The sequence below is a fragment of the Phocoena sinus genome, chromosome 2 (genome assembly GCF_008692025.1).
Source record: "Phocoena sinus isolate mPhoSin1 chromosome 2, mPhoSin1.pri, whole genome shotgun sequence".
NCBI classification, from domain to species: Eukaryota; Metazoa; Chordata; class Mammalia; order Artiodactyla; family Phocoenidae; genus Phocoena; species Phocoena sinus.
The window spans coordinates 127,314,549-127,335,761 of NC_045764.1; the positions used below are offsets into that span (position 1 = coordinate 127,314,549).

The 21,213-nt window shown below is 40.8% G+C and overlaps 2 protein-coding genes across 4 annotated transcripts; one reads left to right on the top strand and one right to left on the bottom strand.

Annotated features, from left to right (window-relative positions):
- Positions 1 to 3,019: 3,019 nt before the first annotated feature.
- LOC116749397 (small ubiquitin-related modifier 2-like) lies at positions 3,020 to 3,382 on the bottom strand. Its single transcript, XM_032623731.1, has one exon. The coding sequence runs from the start codon at positions 3,380 to 3,382 to the stop codon at positions 3,095 to 3,097; it is 288 nt and encodes a 95-aa protein (XP_032479622.1). The 3' UTR covers positions 3,020 to 3,094.
- A 4,157-nt stretch (positions 3,383 to 7,539) lies between these two features.
- Positions 7,540 to 20,623, top strand: LRR1 (leucine rich repeat protein 1). Of its 3 annotated transcripts, none has more exons than XM_032624943.1 (4): positions 7,540 to 8,089; positions 11,614 to 11,715; positions 13,779 to 14,500; positions 20,173 to 20,623. In XM_032624943.1, exons 1-4 carry the CDS (start codon positions 7,877 to 7,879, stop codon positions 20,411 to 20,413), a joined length of 1,278 nt encoding a protein of 425 aa, XP_032480834.1. In that variant the 5' UTR covers positions 7,540 to 7,876; the 3' UTR covers positions 20,414 to 20,623. The 3 variants fall into 3 exon arrangements, with proteins under 3 accessions (XP_032480834.1, XP_032480835.1, XP_032480836.1); XM_032624944.1 differs by having other exon boundaries at positions 11,617 to 11,715; XM_032624945.1 differs by lacking the exon at positions 13,779 to 14,500 and having other exon boundaries at positions 11,617 to 11,715; positions 20,173 to 20,331.
- Positions 20,624 to 21,213: the final 590 nt, after the last annotated feature.

Below are 21,213 nucleotides of genomic sequence, written 5' to 3' on the forward strand. Positions count from 1 at the left end.
GAACTCACTCTTAAAGGAGAAACTGTATAGTTTTAAAAAGACATTGATTGTATAAAATAATTTGCTCTGCTATAAACCACCATTAAAAATCACAATGTTTTAATTTGGTACTTAACATTTTTGGAGTAAAAACTATCACAAAAGTAATAAATGACGCCAACAAAAATATACTTTATTGTGTTAAAGAGTACTGTATTGGTTTGCCAAAGTTTTGTAACTCAGTAAAGGTATTACCTTCCTTGGATTTGTACTTTATGACTTAGTATGCTGTACCGTGGGCTGGTCATGTTAACTGAAAAAGTCATTGCCAGAATTTTGCAGCACTCTAAACTTAAACAGAAGAACAGCTGTTCACATCTTTTAGCATTTCACATTTGCCTAACTTATAAATTGCCATGTGTCAAAATCATGGTTCTGTAATTGCTAAAGCATGATATGCCAGGTTATTTGAATCTAATTACTTTTTGAAGTGAATTACGACCACAAAACATCTTTTTTTACATGAAGAGCTGTACATCATTTGAAATTACTCAAATGATGTCTTGCTCTGATGCATAAATTCCAGGGACTTAATGTTTTTAATAATACCGTGTCCCTGCAGGGGATGGGGGCCGTGGAGAAGAAAAAAGAATAATAGGGTGAAAAAAATCATTGACCTAAACTAACCAGTAGGTGAATTGCTTTGCAGCTTTTATTTATGGAAATCCTTGCTTTGGATGCCAGAGGGCAGCTGCAATCTGAAAACTAATCCAGTAAATGTATTTTGTTTTGTATTTTGTAGCAGGCAATTAATTATCCACCACTAAATAAATAAGAATATCTTTGATACTGGGAATTGTTGCATATAGAGTATTTTTGTTAAAAGGTGATGAGCTCTTGCCTTTATTTCACAGTACTTAAAGTGATAAACTTCTAGTCAGGTTTCCTATAAAAGAAACCAGTTAATATATGTACATAAACCACAAAAATAGTATAACAAACTATTTGAAAATTATTGTTTTTCGACTTAAAATATTGTTTAGCTTGAGACTTCTTAGGACGTTTGTAAAAGCAAGTTAAAGCCAATAAGAGTTTTGATTTTTTTTTGTGACCGGAGATGGTTTTTACAATTAAAATAATATTTCAACTAAACAAAACATTGCTAAATATTGATATTTAATAAGTTGCCTTGTATAATTTCTGAAAATTATTCTTGTTCTGAAAAGTGTAAGAATACCCTAATGATAAAGATTTCTAAACAAAATTTTATCCTGTTTGATTTTTTTATCTGATCTAATGACAAAATTCTATAAATTTTCATTTTCCAATGTAGTTACTTTTAGTTAAGTAGCTAGTAGTTAATGGCTTTTACCTGTTAAAATATAAATAACATAGCAAGCATCTGAGAGGACTAAACTGGAATAAAGTGTTCATGGGTTAGAATTAGACTCGGACTATGGAGTATATTATCCTATTTAATATTAAAGATGGATCTTATATGAATTAAGAAAACCCTTCCTGTTAATAAAAGCTTCCTTTTAACTAAAAACAAATAAATAAAATACAGAGTTGAGCTCCAGGGAATCCCAAAGATCAGGAACTAAGAGGGAACTGAAAACCATAGAGACTCCTCTGGGGAGATTTGTCCATCTAGGTAGTAGGACCTGGATTCTGAGGGGAAAAGAGACGAGGCTTTGGATAACTGTATTTAATTAAATTGTGGAGTGGAAATCCATGAAGATTTTTGGGAAGAATTAAGCACAACATATGAGACTTAAGTTCCAGTACTATTTGTTCGAACAATGACTATCTATGAGGTCACAGGCAAATCCCTTTACTCTTTTCAGCTTCCATTCCCCTCGTATAAAATGAGAGAACTGAATTAGAATACCTGTAAATTATGTTTCAGCTCAACATTTTAGGATTCTGTGATGAGAGACACCTTTGAAAATTTAATTTGGCAACAGTGTGAATGGTGGATTATTGTATTAGCCTCGTAACTGGTATTGCTGCCTCTAGGCTTGCTTTAACAGCAAATTAATCCCTTCACTGACCACAGTAGCCTTTCTTAAACAGGTCTAAATTTTATCCCCTGCTTGAACATTTTCAGTCGTGTTCCAGAATATTCAGGATAATGTTAAAAAGCCTCAGTTTAGCAAAAAAAATTGTTTTCATCATCTGGCTGCTTTATACTTATCTAATGTTCTCATCTAACATTTCTCCCATTATAGTCTAATTATTGGTTTATTTGTCTCTTCTAAACAATGTAAACTCATCTTTGCCTTTTTTTTTTTTTTTTTTTGAACAAGAAGTTTATTTAAACCACAAGACTCTTGACTTGAAGGGAAAACTGTCCAGGATTCATTTCTTTTAGAGTAATTTAAAGACATTGCCCTACTTGTAACAGCTACATACAAAAAAGTTATAAAATTGTCCTTGGTTTTACAATGATAAATGAAAAGCATTAAAATTCTCCCATCGAACAAGGTATGCAAGGATTTTTATGTTGTTCTTTTTTTGTTAAACAGTGAGAGCAAAATAACTTACTGAAATATAAAGGCAAGAACTGAATGAGCATGCCACTAATGGAGAAAAGGGGGTATTTTCATAGAACCAGTATTTTTCCCCAACCCATCTCCATTAGATGGCGGTCAAAACATACCACTGGCGGGCTTCGCGGGCTTCCCTGGTGGCTCAATGGTTGAGAGTCCGCCTGCCGATGCAGCGGACACGGGTTCGTGCCCCAGTCCGGGAAGATCCCACATGCCGTGGAGCGGCTGGGCCCGTGAGCCATGGCCGCTGAGCCTGCGCGTCCGGAGCCTGTGCTCCGCAAAGGGAGAGGCCACAACAGTGAGAAGCCCGCATACCGCAGAAAGAAAACAAAAACAAAACATACCATTGGCCATTTACTTAAAAAAAAAAATGCACTATGCTTGTGCACGTACACCAGTTACTTTATGTACAATAAAGGAAGGGGGAAGGGGGAAATGAAAGAATAGAGAAAACTATACTGTAGTAGTCAGGATGTGGTGGAACCAAATTGTGGTTTTCTAATTGAGAATGTCTTCTTGGTCTGGAGGAACAGAATTCTGGAGTAAAGTAGCAGGTTCCCTTTTTAGTAGACACCTCCTGTCTGCTGCTGGAACACACCAATTGTATCTTCAGCCTCCATTTCCAACTGTGCAGGTGTGTCTGTCTCATTGATTGGCTGCCCATCAAATTGGAATCTGATCTGCTTCATTGACATACCCTGTCGTTCACAATAGGCTTTCAATAGTTTACTAAGTGGTGTATGACTCTTAATCTTAAACTGCACCACAGAACCCTCCTGCCCCGCCACCTTCAAATTAATATGATCATTGTTCTCAGTCTTGACTCCTTCCTTGGGCTTTTCATCAGCCATGGCGAGCGCCAGATTCTCCTCAGCTGCCGCTTCACTAAAGAGGTGCCAGGCCCGCATCAAAAGAGCACACAAGCAGCACCAGGAGTGGCAGAAGAAGGAGGCGGCAGCGGTGGAGGAGGGAGAGCACCTTTGCCTTTTAAACATCTAGCACAGGTGCTGGCATACAGCAAGAACACCATAAATATTAAATGAATGAATAAGTGTACTGAAGTAAAAAGACCTGGTGGGTTTAGAAATAATTCTGACAATTGGCAGATGCCTTAAAGGTATGTGAGAATGTTTATTCCTTACCAACAATGAGTATAAATGTTTGTTTTAACAGTATAAATTTTTGTTTTAAATATTTGTTTAACTTATAGATCTTTGCAGATCTATAAGTAAATATGTTATCTCATTTTAATATACTATTCTCTGATTAATAATAAAGTATTTTTCTCTTTATTAAAAAAAAGAAATAATTCTGGAGGGAAGTAATGCAGCTCTGAACTGACATGGCAATACTAAGAAGGGGCAGTTGGGTATTAATTAGGAAATCATAGTGGAAACACAACCTATAAAAAATGATCAAAGAGTGTCAACAGGGAAAAGGGAAACCACACTCCATCTCAGATGGGCCTTGAACCCACGATCCCTGACTTTAGGAGGAACCTCGAACCCACTGTCTTTTAATTGAAACCACTCACCTAGTATAGGACTTACTGAAGCTCAGGTTCTTTTGTCTCTTTGCAGAAAAGGCAAAGTGGCAGGTGAAGAGTGAGTTTATTAGCATACATAGGACGCTTGTGAGAGATACAAACAGGCAGGCAAGGCAGCCCCAAGAACAAAGAGAGCTATATTTTTATAATCAAACAAAACGTGGAGAGGGGAGAAGAACACCTTCTTCCTCACTTTTTGGTAGATGTCAAGGTGATAGGGACAGAGTAAAGGAACAAAGTAGGTAATTAAATAATTAATCCCACTAAGGGATTGTAAGTAGATAAAATGTATCGGAGACCCCTGTAAGTTAATGATTACTCAAGAAAGCAGGTTTGCCTAACCACAAAACCAAGCAGTCTTGCTTAGCAATAAAACCATGCAACAGGAGCATGAGACATGCCCCAAAACAATAAAACAATGGTGGCATGAGACCCACATCCTGTCCGGTGAGTTCAGTAAGTTATGGATTCCTAGGACATGCTCCTCTGGGCACATTAAAAACAAAAATATATGGGCTTCCCTGGTGGCGCAGTGGCTGGGAGTCTGCCTGCGGGTGCAGGGGACGCGAGTTCGTGCCCCGGTCCGGGAAGTATTCCACATGCCGCGGAGCGGCTGAGCCCGTGAGCCATGGCCGCTGAGCCTGTGCGTCCGGAGCCTGTCCTCTGCAATGGGAGAGGCCACAACAGTGAGGGTACCACAAAAAAAAGAAAGAAAGAAAGAAAAGGTGACGTTATACTGAAACCTGAAATGATTTAACCATTTTTAGCATATGTTACTGCCTTTTTGCTTATTTACATTGTGCCATGACAGTCCTGGCTTGACCATGTAGGGACAAGAAAAGTCCCCCAGCCGACATGGAGGAGGAACTGATGATGAAAGTGTGACGTCTACTCATGAATGAGGAAGATGGTGGTCTTCCCCACGCCCAACTTTTCCTTTGATTATAAAACCATAGCCCACTAAGTTCTCAGGGTGCAGCCCCCCTCTCCCTCCTGCTTATAAGCCTCACAAACATCCTATTCTAATAAATCACTTATCTATCACTTTGCCCCTCTCTGAATTCTTTCTTCCATGAGACAGAAAGAACTGGAGTTCCTCGGAGCCCCCTAGAGGTTTCAAAGGCTTACATCGTAAGTTCCTCCTTTGACCCTATATGGTCTAATTGGGTTGGTCATGGAACTATTTAAGTCAAATATATATTAGCAAAACGGTGGTAATGTATACTAAAATACGATCATTCATCTCAGGTTTTGGTATAATGTCCTCTTTCACCTAGTTTCTTTCCCCTTTCACCTATATTCCTGTCTTGGCTACATGCAGAAATGCAACCCTTTAAGGACCACTAACTCCCTGACTTTATGTGACAAGATTCAGACTCCATATCTATCGTCTTGTGTTTTAACTATCAGGGTTTGTGGCTTGAGTGTGCCTGGCACTTGGATGCATCTGGTCTTCCTTCAAGTTAAGAGTAGATTGTTGCTAGATAACTGGATTCTTTTCTTGAGTGGTCATTAGCTTACAACAGTCTCCCAAACTCCGTTAAAATTTCCTTTCTGTCTTTAATCCCCTGGTGAGATTTCTAAACTAACTAAGTATCCTACTCTAACCCTATCAAAAGCAGCACTATAAAGGTCTAATTCTTAGGTGTATATTTGTTAAATATATAGCTTTATTTAGTTTTTTTAAAAATTTATTTATTTTTGTCTGCATTGGGTCTTTGTCGCTGTGCGCGGGCTTCTCCAGTTGCGGCGAGCGGGAGCTACTCTCCGTTGCAGTGCGCAGGCTTCTCATTGTGGTGGCTTCTCTTGTTGCAGAGCATGGGCTCTAGGTGTGCTGGCTTCAGTAGTTGTGGAGTGCAAGCTCTAAAGCATAGGTTCAGTATTTGTGGCACACGGGCTCAGTAGCTCCTTGGCATGTAGGATCTTCCCTGACCAGGGTTCGAACCCCGTGTCCCCTGCATGGTCAGGCGGATTCTAAACCACTGCACCACCAGGGAAGCCCCAGCTTTATTTAGTTTAGATGAAATTTACCATTAAAAAAACCAGCTCCAAGATCTGGTCCCAACGTGCTAGGGCAGACAAGTCTACACTGTCCATAGATTGTGACCTCTCTCTTTAAGAACATGATGACATTTGATTTTACTAGCTTGAACCCAGCTGAGCTACAAACCTGAGTAAAGTTTACTGTGGGTACAAATTCAGGAAGTCAGAGATATTCAATTATCTGTTGAATGCCTGGTATGCACAGAAACCTGGAGAAACAAAATAAATGAAAAGTAATTTTGGGGAATTCCCTGGAGATCCAGTGGTTAGGACTCAGGTGCTCTCACTGCCAGGGGCAGGGGTTTGATCCCTGGTCGGGGAACTCCCATAAGCCATGCAGCATGGCCAAAAAATAAATAAATAAAATAAAATTACAACAGTTTGTCCAACATTTAAAACGTTCCCGGCTCCCAACTTTTTCTACAGGTTCGGAGGTATATTTTAACATACTTGTTTACGCAGGTGTTTTATTTTTTTCATCTATGTTATTACCCACTCGAACAAAAAATAGGTAATTCCTATAAAGTCCAATTTCTTTGAAAATTCTAGGGTGTCGTTTTAGTTTAATCCTTTTTCTCTCTAGCCATAAGATTAACTGTTGGTAAATGCTGAGTAGTGCTTTCATGCTCTACAAGCAAGAATACTAAATAGGAAAAAAAGTAATCTTTTATTACCTTATCACCACTTTTCATGAACTAACTTTGTTTTTCAGAAGATAATCAACGGATAACCCTCTAGGTTCTAACTGTTGTACACAGAGACGCTCATTCAAGAATAAATCATTATATTATCACGGTTGAAAAGTATTTTTGGACGCCATTTCACACTTGTGAAAGTACATCTTAGACAAAATGGAATATTTAATACAAATCTGGGACCAGCGAGAGGCGAGCACGCAAAGTTTAAGTGGGCGAGACTACTACGACCCTAAGTGTGAGCGCTTCCCTCGCCCCACCCAGGGCCTGGCCCTTCTTTAATAAATGGAATAAGGAGTCCGAAGGGTATGCATCTGGGGTCTGGACGGTCTTTCCAAGCCTTAGATGCAGTTAAGCCAGCCACTCCATCCAACCCACTAGCGGTTGCAAAGTGGGAATTTGTTCAACAGGAATGGCCAAGTCAAATACTGTCATATCAAGTTCCCTTCTGACGTAGCAGGTGTCGCCTCTGGAGCACCAAAAACAAAACAAAACACCAGCTCATCAGCGCCGGGAAATGTCGCGCCCCAACTGGCACTAGACAACTCGCAAAGGGCCGAAAGTATGTAGGCAAAAAAGCTTCCCCGGTAACAGAGGAGCTGATGCCTTTCCTTAGGAAACTCAAGGACCCCACGTGTGCGTGCAGCGCATTAACGGTCAACCGCGGAAACTAGGACTCGGCCCCAAACTATAAGAGCTGCGGCCGTCAGCGCGCGCTCCCGGGAAAGGACGTGGCGCTCCCGGGAAAGGACGTGGCGCCCCCGCCGATCGCCGGTTTCGGGAGACGCGCGCCGGGTCCTCAGGTGGTCGGTGTCCGCCCTCCGCGGGCCGCAGCCACAGTGCGGACTTGACCCTGCAAGGGAGAGGGGACGCCGTCCGTCCCCGCAGGACTCGTGGAGCCGCTGTACAAAGAAACCGAAGACGTCGGCACCACGAGCAGGCAGGCAGATCCCCGAACAGCCGCGTGCTCGAGGACCCCGGCGGCGGCGCGGCGCGGCGCGGCGGGAAAGGGGAAGTTTCAAAGCCGAGAGGTGGCAGCTGGTTGCTGGAGCTACGGCGAGATGAAGTTGTACTGCGAGGTGGAGGTGGTCAGTCGGCACTTGCCGGCCTTGGGGCTGAGGAACAGGGGCAAGGGCGTCCGGGCGGTGTTGAGCCTCTGTCAGCAGGCGCCCAGGACTCAGCCGCGGCCCCGAGCGGGGGGCGAGCGGGGCGGCCGGCACCACGCCTGCCTGTTCATTTCCACTCTGAAGGATAAGCTCGGGACCCGCTATGAGGTGCGTGAAGCAGGCAGGTCAGGGGTGGCAGCCGGGCGCTCTTGCCCTAAGCGCCCGACTGTTCCCGAGGCTGGACTCCGTCTTAGGGGTTCCTGAGCGCCCGGCCCCCGAACCCCATGACCACCCGGACCCCGGCGTCTCCCTACGGACCCCGAGGGGGAACGATTTTGAGAGTGCACGTCTTATTTTTCTTGCCCATTTCTGCGACTTTGTATCGACAGCCTTGCTGTTTAGTTGCAGATAGCAGCCCCGCCCCTTTAAAGCCTTGGAAATTTCGGCCTGCCGGATTAAACTATAAACGAAGCCTCAGTCCAGTTTGGGGGAACTGTAAAATGACTACTCTTTGGTTCAGTAGATTCCGTTTCTCCACAGGCTTTTCGCTAGTTTTGTCTGTTTGTTGGTTTGTTTTGTTTGTTTTAAGGCTTTGTAGGGTGTTTCTAAGGTCATTAGGCCAGATTAGTACAGTAGTAAAGCAGTAATGCTTGGGTTGCATCTTGATATTTTTATTAAAGTTATTGGTTACTGCATCTCTCTCTCTCTTATTTCTCGTCAAATGTTTGATTTCCTAAGTCTTGATTTGTTAGGTCCAAGACTTTTTCGTATCTACCTAGCAGTAGTAAACCCTCCAGAAGTTGGAAGTTGAAGTAGAATTTTTTGATATAGAATTTTTAAAGCGCAAGTTTTATAAAATCCTTTTATGTTGATTACCAAGCACGTTATTTTGTGAAAATGACTGGAATACCTTTGTGCCTACTATAATAAAATTGAGGGGACAATTCATCACCCACCATTGCATCTGACTCTTGACTTTATACAATTTCTGAGATTATTTCCCTTACAGTGTTTTACTCCTCAGTGAATACTCATAGTTGAGGAAAGGAGTTATTGCTGTTTCATTCAGAGCCACGTAAATGTTCGATGTGAGTAGTTGAAAGTCTAAATAATTCCCCCCTTTCCATGGAATCAATTCGTATAATTTTTCGAATTAAAAGGACTTTAGAAATCACCCAAATTTTAAAGGTTAGAAAACAGGTGACAAAAGCAAACTCATAACCAGAATTGGGTCTCCCTTTTCTCCCTGTTGTCTTCCCTATCTTTTCATGCCCAGCTTAGGTACTGCTATTTTCGGAGTCTGTTATGATCTCTCCTTTAAAACTTTTACTGCACTAATAGTCAGTAGCTGACCTAACCAAAATTTTATTGTAAACTGCTAGTTGAAGACTTACTGTGTGCAGGGTGCAGTGCTAGATACTGTGGGAAATAAGCCTGATTTAGTCACTGTTTTTCCAAGACCAGAAAGGGAGAAACAGAAGCCACCACTTATAAAGGTGGGCTATGATAAGTGCTGTAATAAAGGTAGAAGCAGAGTAGTATAATATCAAAAATGAGATCAATTCTGATTAAAGGTCTTGAGAAAGTTTTGTAGAAGAGGTGGTGCTACAGGGCTTGGGACATAGTAGGTGTCAAGTAAACATTTATTGGTTGAATTAAGGTGGTTTTGTCCTGGGCCTTGAAGAGTAGGTATTAGTGCTCAGTATGGAAGTATCTTGGGGCTCTTTCTTACAACCCTCTACTCTTCTGTCCTCACTTCAGCTGTCATCCATTTGACTGTGATTTCCAAATATGTTCTTTAGCTAGTCCTCTCTGTTAACCTCCAACTTGAGCCACCTACCTACTGGAAATCTTCACTTGGATGTGTAGCAGTATTTCAAACTCAGAATATCCCCAGATTAATTTTCCTTGCCATCCCTAACCCTGCTTTTCTGACAGTCTTCTGCAACCCTTTAAGTAGTATTCTGCCCCATCCAGGCACCTTAAAGCCTTTCCCTCCCCACATCCAATATATTATTGAATTCTTTCAATTCTACTTCCTAGGTAGCTTTCATATTTTCATACCTCCTTCCATCCCAGCTGTAATCTAAATCACCATTGTCCCTTGCCTCGCTGGTTTCTTAAAGGATCTTCCTACTTCTGCCGTTGTCTTTTTCCATCCCATTCTCCCCGTCCCAAAGTTCATTCTTACACTGTAGTTAAAGGAAGCTTTTCCAAATGTAGACCTAATCATGTTCCTATCTTAAAGTCAGTCAGTGGATATCACTGTTCCTAGGATAAAATCCAAAATTCTTAATATGGTTTACAAAATCTTTCACCATCTAATCTCTGTTTACCTCTCTAGGCTCACCTGCCTCTTTTCACTGGATCTTTCAGGTGCACTGAACGTCTTTCAGCTCCTCACAGCTGTCTTACCTTCAAGGCTTTGAACACATTGTTCCATCTTCTTTTTTTTTTTTTTTTTTTTCGCGGTACGCGGGCCTCTCACTGTTGCGGAGCACAGGCTCCGGACGCGCAGGCTCAGCCGCTCCGCGGTATGTGGGATCTTCCCAGACCGGGGCACGAACCCGTGTCCCCAGCATCGGCAGGCGGACTCTCAACCACTGTGCCACCAGGGAAGCCCGTTCCATCTTCTTGGTATGCTACCCGCTGTGTTTTCCCCCAGTATCTTCAGTTGCCTAACATCTCTTAATCCTTCATTCTTACCTTTAAGGTCACTTTCATACCCCTTTGCTAATAAGGTCTTACAGCAGCCTGTGTTTCCCTTCTTTTAATATTTGTTATGCTTGTAATTACTTGTTTAATAACTGTCTCTTATGAGATTGCCAACTTGATTAGTGTAATTACCATGCTGGTCTTACTTACCACTGTTGTCCCAAGCCCCCTATCATAGTACCTGGTACATAGTGGCTTCTCAATAAATAGTTGTTGCATTGAAGTCTGAAGCAGAAACAACATTAGTCATTAAAAATTTTTGAGCAGCTGTTATGTGTCAGTCACTTTTCTGGCTCCAGGGAAATAAAGGTGAACAAAGGAGACAAGATTCCTGCTTTCACTGAGTTTATATCTTGTGGGAGGCATGCCCACCCCAGACTAATGGGCTGAAGTTAAGAAGGCAAGTAGCTGCTATTGGCAATGGGAGAAAAGAAACATTCTCCTCAAACACAGGGGTTTCTGTTTTTGAAGAAGAAAGAGTTACTGGACAGGTAGAACAATTATGTCTCTTTTTGTGGCTGCATCGGGTCTTCATTGCAGTTTGCAGGCTTCTCATTGCGGTGGCTTCTCTTGTTGCGGAGCACGGGCTTTAGGTGCATGGGCTTCAGTAGCTGTGGCTCGCGGGCTCTAGAGCACAGGCTCAATAGTTGTGGTACACGGGCTTAGTTGCTCCACGGCATGTGGGATCTTCCAGGACCAGGGCTCAAACCCGTGTCCCCTGCGTTGGCAGGTGGATTCTTAACCACTGCACCACCAAGGAAGGCCCAGAACAATTATATCTTACCAGATGCTAGATAAGGAGTGTAAATACTCCAAAAACCACCCAAATAAAAACCTTTAAATCTTAAAACCACAGAACACCCAGACTTAAGAACTAAAGCCCAAACCAAACCTGGCAAAGTGACTGGCACATCCTAGTTGTAATAAATATTGAATAACAGTACCTGGTTTTGTCCTTTTTTCCCATTGGTTTTAAGCAGCTAAAGGAGAACATTGAGCAGTTCTTCACCAAATTTGTGGATGAGGGGAAAGCCACTGTTCGGTTAAAGGAGCCTCCCGTGGATATCTGTCTAAGTAAGGTATGGTATTAAAAACGTTAATGCTTAGGTTGGTTGACTGTAAAGAGAATAGAGGCTCTTTTAGGATCCTGATACCCACATAGCTGAACAGAGACAGTCACTTGCTGGTATGTTTGAAGAAGTGACAGCAGTTTCCCTGGCATGCATGTATGGCCTCTAAAACGGCAGAGTCAGTCTCAGAAAAGTTGCCCAGGATGGGAAGGAAAACTGGGTTTGCTTCTGTGCCCAAGATGGAGCCTCAGGGTGTTCTTAGACAGAACTCTATAAGGCAGGTGGCACAGGTCTACGTTTTGCCAGCTGAATCACAGGTGATGAATCTAAATTTGGTGTTAAAAAAAAAGAATGAAATACAATTAGAAACACTTCAGGGGGTATTTTACTTACTATAATCACTTTTTAAAATACATAAACCATTAGAATAAAAAACTGTTTCCTTCTTTGCCTTACCTCACTTTTTCCTTTTCCCCGTTCCCAGAGGGTAGGAGCAGTGATTTGTTCAACCTTGCGGTATCCTTAACCCCAAGGCACGTGCTTTGTAAACATTAAAAGTTTAATAACTGTTTAAGGTATTTGTATTGAATGGAGGTGTTTTGTCCTACTTCCTCCTGTTCTTGTGGTTTTTCATTTTCTCTTATATTCAGCCTATCTTTCCACTAACTCCTTCTACCTAAAAACAAGCTGAGAGGTCTTACCAATTAAAAAAGTAGAATAGACAAATTTCTGGAAAATCAAGGCTAAATCTATTGGCTCCACTTTCTTGCTATCTCTTTTGACCTCTGCTTTCACTGGTTACTCATAAAACACTGCCTCAGAGATCAGTGATCTCCCTCCTATTTGCCAAATCACATTGCCGTTATTTCTTATCCTTTTTGAGCTCTGTAGAACTCGACACTAATGACCACTCTGGACCTACTGGCTGGACTACTTCACCCAGGTCACCAGACTTTCCTCACTCCACTTGACTGTGTATACTGCTGCCAAAATAGCTCTTGTCATGTAATTCTCAACTCAAAATTCTTCAGTGATTTCCCACAGCCTGATCATTCTATCCTCCTTATCTTGGCATCAAGCTCATCTGTAATCTATCCCCGTACTATATTTCTCCTCTTTTACTGCTCTACAAAGCTCCTACATTCCAACCAAATAGGATCATATACTTAGTTTCCCAAACTTGCTGAAAGTTCACTAGTCCTTCACATATAAACTTTACGAAACTTCTAAAGTATCCTGCAAGTATTAGTTATTTTTATTGATGACTTAGTTCACATACCACTTTACTAGTGATTTCTATGTCCAGCTGGAAGCAGTCTCTTGCTTTTGATGTTTTCTGGTACTTTTGGCATTGAGTGCTATTTGGCCTTGCTTTTTTTTTTTTTTTTTGCGGTATGCGGGCCTCTCACTGTTGTGGCCTCTCCCGCTGTGGAGCACAGGCTTCGGATGCGCAGGCCCAGCGGCCATGGCATGCGGGATCCTCCTGGACCGGGCACGAATCGGCAGGCGGACCCCCAACCACTGCGCCTCTAGGGAAGCCCTGGCCTTGCTTTTGACAGGGCCGTTGCTTTTCACAATTCCTAGTGTTTGTGAATAACCCCCCCTAGGTGTTTTGCAGTGCACCGCAGTACCTTATTCTATCTCAGAGGCACTGGAGATTTGGGTCAGTTCATCTTTTCTTTTTTTTTTTGACTTTGGTTACTAAGTTTAAGTAACTTTTTTTGTGTTTTTTTTTGGATTATAGTCGTTGGGTCAGTTCATCTTAAACCCAAATCTTAAGTGGAATCTTTTCATGCTTTCCTGTTTTATTTTATACTCTTATGGTTCCCCCTGTGAACAGTTTTATTTAGCGTATGTCTCTCAATATAATTTTTCAAAAACGTTTAAAGTTTTTTGTATCTGTATTGAAATTTAGTGAAAATAGAATACTAAAAAAATTTGTACAGCCATTTTCAGTAAATGATTGCATGATTTGCATATATAACTTTACAGACTTTGTTTAGGATAGATTAGCATGGATGCATTATCTAAAATGGAATTTATAATTGTACAACTTATTTTTATGTATTCAGGCCAATTCCAGCAGTCTAAAGGGTTTCCTTTCAGCTGTGAGACTGGCTCACAGAGGCTGTGATGTTGAGGCACCACTTTTAACCTTCACACCAGTGAAGACTTCAGAATTTGAAAAATTTAAAACTAAAATGGTTATCACATCCAAAAAGGACTATCCTCTAAGCAAGAACTTCCCCTATTCTCTGGAACATCTTCAGACTTCTTATTGTGGGCTTGCCCGGGTTGATATACGTATGCTTTCCTTAAAAAACCTTAGAAAATTAGACTTGAGTCACAACCATATAAAAAAGCTTCCAGCTACAATTGGAGACCTCATCCACCTTCAAGAACTTAACCTGAATGATAATCACTTGGAGTCATTTAGTGTAGCCTTGTGTCAGTCTACACTCCAGAATTCACTTCGGAGTTTGGATCTCAGCAAGAACAAAATTAAGGCACTCCCTGTGCAGTTTTGCCAGCTCCAAGAACTTACAGATTTAAAACTTGATGATAATGAATTGATTCGACTTCCTTTCAAGATGGGACAACTGACAAACCTGCGTTTTTTGTCAGCGGCTCGAAATAAGCTTCCGTTTTTGCCTAGTGAATTTAAAAATTTATCTCTTGAGTACTTGGATCTTTTTGGAAATATTTTTGAACAACCAGAAGTCCTTCCAGTTATAAAGCTGCAAATGCCATTAACTTTATTGGAATCTTCTGCGCGAACCGTACTATATAATAGGTAAGCCTTTGATAGCATCCTGGTATTCTCATCATCCTCAGAGTAACAAAGTCTTTAACATAGCTTATGACGCTGTGTGCAATGACGCTTTGCTCCGGTGGCCGTCTTGCTGTTCCTTACCTCTGCTTAGAATGCTTTTCCTCCAGAAAGTCTCATAGCTTACTTTCTCACTTCAGTTCTCTGCGCAAGTGGCACCCCAGAAAGGTCTTTCCTGACTACTCTATCTAAAGTTTTATCCCCCACCCCCTTACATTGCTTGATTTTTTTGTCATAGGATTTATTACCTGGAATGATACATATTTTTTAACATTTGTTCGTTTTCTGTCAGATATTCTCACTAGAATGTAAGATCCATGAGGGCTTGGACTTTGCCTTATTCTCCACTATTTCCCTTGGGTCTAAAATGTGCTATCTATTCCCCATACCTGCAATATGTTAGGGAATGAATGAATGAAGAATGAGTGAGTGAGTGAGTGAGTGAGAATAAATAAATCAATGAATGACATTGTTTCTCAGAGTCTGGTTCCCTGACCAGCAGCATCAGCATCACCTAGGAATTTGTTAGAGGTGCAAGTTCTTGACCTTCACCTCACACTGGCTGAATCAGAAATTCTGAGGATGGGGTCCGGCTCCCTGTGTTTTAACAAGTCCTCCAGGTATCTCTGATACAGTCTAAAAGTTTGAGAACTCCAATCTGACATAGTGGTAAAGTGTGCTCTTTGGAGTCAGACTTAAGTGTGATTTCTGGCTTCACCCCTTAGTGTGGCTTTAGCAAGTTATTTAACCTCTTTGATTGAATCTCATCTGTGAAGCAGGAACAATAATACCCACTTTACAGAGTTGTGAAGATAAATGATCTAATGTAATGGCAAAGCATTTGGCATACAGGAGGACTCAGTAGCTCCTGGTTCTCTTCCCTTGTCTTTGAACACTAACTGCAGTTGGTCATGAGACACCAAACTCCAGTTATTCATTTTATTCAGGCTTTCATATAGGAGTGGAAGCTAAGATGTGAACCAAATTACTATTGAGTGCTTATAAAATGGTAGGAACACCATATTTCGAAGAAGAGATTCTTAACTTTTTTTTAGTGGGGAGAGACTCTTAAAAAAAGAAAAATGACAAGTTATGGGCGTAGAAAAATGCACACATGAATAAACACAGACTTTTGCGTACAACTTTATAATGCTCATAGACCCCACGGAAACCCAAGCAAGTCTTTCTTCTTCACCATCCCTAGCTTAAGAGCTCTTATCCTAAAGCAGTGGTTCTCAAATTTTACTTCACATTTAGAATCACCTGAGGAGCTTCAAAAAATCCTGATGGTTAGTCCCCACCCCAGACTTATTAAATCAGAATGTTTGGGAGGGGACTTCCCTGGTGGCGCAGTGGTTAAGAATCCGCCTGCCAATGCAGGCGACACGGGTTAGATCCCTGCTCCGGGAAGGTCCCACATGCTGTGGAGCAACTAAGCCTGTGCACCACAACTACTGAGCCTGCACTCTAGAGCCTGGGAGCCACAACTACTGAGCCCGCGTGCTGCAACTACTGAAGCCCGGGCACCCTAGAGCCTGTACTCTGTAACAAGAGAAGCCCGCGCACCGCCATGAAGAGTAGCACCCGCTCACCACAACTAGAGAAAACCCATGTGCAGCAACGAAGACCCAACTCAACCAAAAATAAATAAATAAAATATAAATAAATTTGAAAAAAAAAAAAAAGAATGGGAGTAGGACCCAGTATTTTTCTAACTCCCCAGGTATTCTAATGCATGGCCAGCTAGGATTAAGAACCGCAGCTTGCTTCTCAAACTTTAAGTGCATTCACATCACCTGGGAGTCTTGTTTAGCAGATTCTGTTTTAGAGGTCTGTGGTAGAGATCTGCTTTTTTTTTTAATTTATTTTTATTTTTAACATCTTTATTGGAGTATAATTGCTTTACAATGGTGTGTTAGTTTCTGCTTTATAACAAAGTGAATCAGTTATACATATGTTCCCATATCTCTTCCCTCTTGCCATATCTCTTCCCTCTTCCCTATCTTCCCTCTTCCCATATCTCTTCCCTCCCACCCTCCCTATCCCACCCCTCTAGGTGGTCACAAAGCACCAAGCTGATCTCCCTGTGCTATGCGGCTGCTTCCCACTAGCTATCTGTTTTACGTTTGGTAGTGTATATATGTCCATGCCACTCTCTCACTTCGTCCCAGCTTACCCTTCCCCCTCCCCATATCCTCAGGTCCATGCTCTAGTAGGTCTGTGTCTTTATTCCCGTCTTGCCCCTAGGTTCTTCATGACATTTTTTTTCTTAGATTCCATATATACGTGTTAGCATGCGGTATTTGTTTTTCTCCTTCTGACTGACTTCACTCTGTATGACAGACTCTAGGTCTATCCACCTCACTACAAATAACTCAATTTCGTTTCTTTTTATGGCTGAATAATATTCCATTGTATATGTGCCACATCTTCTTCATCCATTCATCTGTCGGTGGACACTTAGGTTGCTTCCATGTCCTGGCTATTGTAAATAGAGCTGCAGTGAACGTTTTGGTACATGACTCTTTTTGAATTATGGTTTTCTCAGGGTATATGCCCAGTAGTGGAATTGCTGGGTCGTATGGTAGTTCTATTTGTAGTTTTTTAAGGAACCTCCATAGTGTTCTCCATAGTGGCTGTATCAGTTTACATTCCCACCAACAGTGCAAGAGAGTTTCCTTTTCTCCACACCTTCTCCAGCATTTATTGTTTCTAGATTTTTTGATGATGGCCATTCTGACTGGTGTGAGATGATATCTCATTGTAGTTTTGATTTGAATTTCCCTGATGATTTGTGATGTTGAGCATTCTTTCATGTGTTTGTTGGCAATCTGTATATCTTCTTTGGAGAAATGTCTATTTAGGTCTTCTGCCCATTTTTGGATTGCCTACATTACAGGCTAGGCTGCTAGTCCATGAACTACACTTTGAATACAAAGGCTCTAAAAGTAACTAAGGCTCATTGTTTTAAGGCAGTGATCCTCAGAAGTTGAGAGTGCATCACAATTATGCTTATTGTAACACAGTACTTACTAAAGCAGATTGCTGGTCCCCACCCTCAGAGATTCTTACTCAGTAAATTTGGAGTGGGGATGAAACTGCATCTATAACAAGTTCCAAGGGAATGTTGATGCTGCTGCTCAGGGGACCACACTTTGAGAAACACTGGTTTAAGGCATTGACTCTTAACTAGGAGTTGAGAATTACCTATTAAATGACAATACATGTAAGTACCTAGAACAGTGTCTTGTTCATAATAGGTCCCAATATTGGATGTATAAATACAAGTAATTTGCTTCTCTGGCAATTAAAAACCAATGTTGTTATCATTAGTTGTGGAGGAGTTCCTAAATAATATAGATGAGAAATATATATCTAGATTTTCTGGTAATCTAGGTCCTAGATTCTACCTCAGACCAACTAGTTCAGAATCTCCAGAGATGGACCCCTATTGTATGTCATATATTTTTTTAAATCTCCAGAAGTGATACTGATGATTCAGGTTAAGACCACTGATTTGTGAGAAACATGTGGTGTCTTTTGGAAGTGTACTTCTCCCGAGTTTCTTGTTCTGTGTTTTCTCTGAGACTTACATATGAAAAAAAAATAATATATTGTACTTATTCAAATTTGAAAATTATGTCCAAATGAGAAATACTATAAATGGTTACTGATGATTTGAGAAGATCGTAACAGATTGGCTAAGGTGACTCTAATCTTTACTAAAGTATAATTTTGCATGTTTTGAGCTCCCTTGTTTTAAAAAGAATATAGATCCAAAGCCATGAGAACAGTATCTGTTATCTAGCTATTGATAAATTGTCCTAACTGGGACCTCCCTGGAGGCACAGTGGTTAAGAATCCGCCTGCCAATGTAGGGGACACGGGTTCAATCCCTGGTCTGGGAAGATCCCACGTGCCGCGGAGCGGCTAAAGCCGTGCGCCACAACTACTGAGCCTGCACTCTAGAGCCCACGAGCCACAGCTACTGAAGCCCGCACACCTAGAGCCCACACACCAAAAGAAGCCACCGCAATGAGAAGCCCGCGCATTGCAACAAAGAGTAGCCCCCACTCATCTCAACTAGAGAAAGCCCTCGTGCAACAACAAAGACCCAATGCAGCCAAAAATAACTAAATTTATTTTTAAAAAATTGTCCTAACTACTGGTTATAAACATAAAGTTATAGTCTATTAGAAAAATATGTTGTAACTTAAATTATGTTGGATAGAAAGTACAGTTTTTAACTGTTTCCTGTTTCCTTAGACTATAACCAATAGCCTGGAATGTAAACATTGTTACTTACACAAGTAAGTAACTTGTGAAAAAAATTGTTACTTACACAAATAATAAATTCTTACATGTGAAAAAATTTAAAATTGCAAGCAAGGCCAATACCAAATCCCTTAGGAAGAGTAGGCCACTATTTTTGATTTGATGTGTATCTTTTCAGACTTTTCTAATAGGGTTTTAAACTCCAGTTTAAATTATAATAGTAGGTTTTATTTATTTGTTGAAAAAATCTGAACACCTATTATGTGCCAGCCTAGGTACTAGAGAAACAACAAAGAGAACAGTGTGGGGGAGACGCAAAGTGATGGCGGTATGGTTGTGTTTAGGGTGGAGAAGCGGGCTGGGAGGTGGGCAGGCAACCTCAAGAAACTGTCTCTTAGTGTCTTGTAGATGAGGGTTTTGAGTTTGACTTGATTTGATTTTTTTTTTTTGACTTACTTGGATTTTAATTGTATTGGGCGCCATTGAAATTTTAAGCAAGAGGGTGAATGAATTTAAGCAAGGTTAAATTGCTTACTTGGCTACTAAAGTAAAACTAATGTCCCAAACAACATGTGTTTTAAATTTGTTTCACACAGTTTAAAATTCCCTTTTGAACATTTGATGCCTATGAGAGTATATGGATTGATTGATTGATTTTTAAATTAATTTATTTTTGGCTGCGTTGGGTCTTCGTTGCAGTGTGCGGGCTTCTCATTGGGGTGGCTTCTCGTTGCGGAGCATGGGCTCTAGGCACGCGGGCTTCAGTAGTTGTGGCTCGCGGGCTCTAGAGCGCAGGCTCGGTAGTTGTGGCACACAGGCCTTAGTTGCTCGGCGGCATGTGGGATCTTCCCAGACCAGGGCTCGAACCCATGTGCCCAGCATTGGCAGGCGGATTCTTAACTACTGTGCCACCAGGGAAGCCCCTATATGGATTTATTTAAATAAATGTTTCTTCACAGATAGAACTGAGTAATTCTCTCATTATCATTTATAAGAATTGTATGACAGAGCCATACGTTTAAATTATGTTACACTGGTCATACAGTATAATTATATAAAGGACAGATGGCTCTTTCATTGTATTCAGTGGGTTATGCTAATTAAGTGGCGGTGCTAAAAGATACTTTATGGAGTGGTATAGATCCTCTTAGGTTTACAAAATATGTCATATGCTGTTACTTAGTATATTTTCCCCATTTGTACTAGTTAGGAAAATAAAACAATATACTGAGTTAATTAATAGAGTAATTTTATTTTTCCATTGTTATAATTTCAGTGTCCAGTAATTCATGTCCTAATACATGAAGTTTTGAATCTAGTAACACATTAAAAACTATTTTTAAAATATTTTTTTCCAATAGGATTCCATATGGCTCTCATATCATTCCTTTCCATCTTTGCCAAGATTTGGATACTGCAAAAACGTGTGTTTGTGGAAGATTCTGTCTAAGTTGTTTTATTCAAGGAACTACTACCATGAACCTACACTCTGTAGCTCACACTGTGGTCTTAGTAGATAATATGGGTGGTACTGAAGCACCTGTTGTCTCTTACTTCTGTTCTCTAACCTGTTATGTAAATTCCTGTGATATGTTAATGTAATAAGTGATACCACAAAAAGAAATTTCATTTAGTTACAGGCCAATATGGGACTCACTTATTGTTTACATGTCAAATTGGAGAAAGGGAAGCTGTTCGTGGGTTTTGTATACTTGCTTGAGGGGAAAAATGTGTTAGTGTAACATTTTCGATCATTTGGCTGTAATATCTTAATTTCATTAAAACCTAATTTTATTGTGGTGTTAACTTTTATCAGCTTATTGCACTTGTGTTATTTCAGCCTAGTGTTTCCAGAATGGGTTGTGGGGCTATTTTTTAATGTTAAAACAGATATTGATCCCAACCACTCTGGTCATAGAATTTTATCAGTTTTCATCTTGCGTTTCAGTTAAAGAAATTGAATTTCTAGGACTTCCCTGGTGGTCCAGTGGCTAAGACTCTGCTCCCAGTGCAGGGGGCCCAGGTTCCATCCCGGGTCAGGGAACTAGATCCCATATGCCATAACTAAGACCCAGTGCAGCCAAATAAATAAATATTGTTTTAAAAAATTGAGTTTCTGTATGCAGAAAATATACTTTGCACTAATATAGTCTAAACTGTAGTGAGAACTTGTTTGATATGAAACTACATATAAGTTTTTAAGCACTTTTGTGTTTTTCAGGTATATTATTCTAAATATATATGGAATTTTATATTCACCATAAAGTAGGAGTTGCTTTGGACAGACTTAAGCTTTTACAAGTTTTATAATATTAATTCCATAATCTTTGTTGTGATTTCTAAGTTTTTTAATTTTTAGGGCTGGAATGAGGTTTTGGGGTTGGGTGGGAGTAGCAGAAAAT

What these genes read in the sequence shown, in the direction of transcription:
- LOC116749397 (XM_032623731.1), bottom strand. Translation starts at nt 3,382, where the DNA reads ATGGCTGATGAAAAGCCCAAGGAAGGAGTCAAGACTGAGAACAATGAT.
- LRR1 (XM_032624943.1), top strand. Translation starts at nt 7,877, where the DNA reads ATGAAGTTGTACTGCGAGGTGGAGGTGGTCAGTCGGCACTTGCCGGCC. An exon ending in TGGATATCTGTCTAAGTAAG is followed by an intron (nt 11,716 to 13,778) that starts GTATGGTATTAA and finishes TTATGTATTCAG; the next exon opens with GCCAATTCCAGCAGTCTAAA. An exon ending in CGAACCGTACTATATAATAG is followed by an intron (nt 14,501 to 20,172) that starts GTAAGCCTTTGA and finishes TTTTTCCAATAG; the next exon opens with GATTCCATATGGCTCTCATA.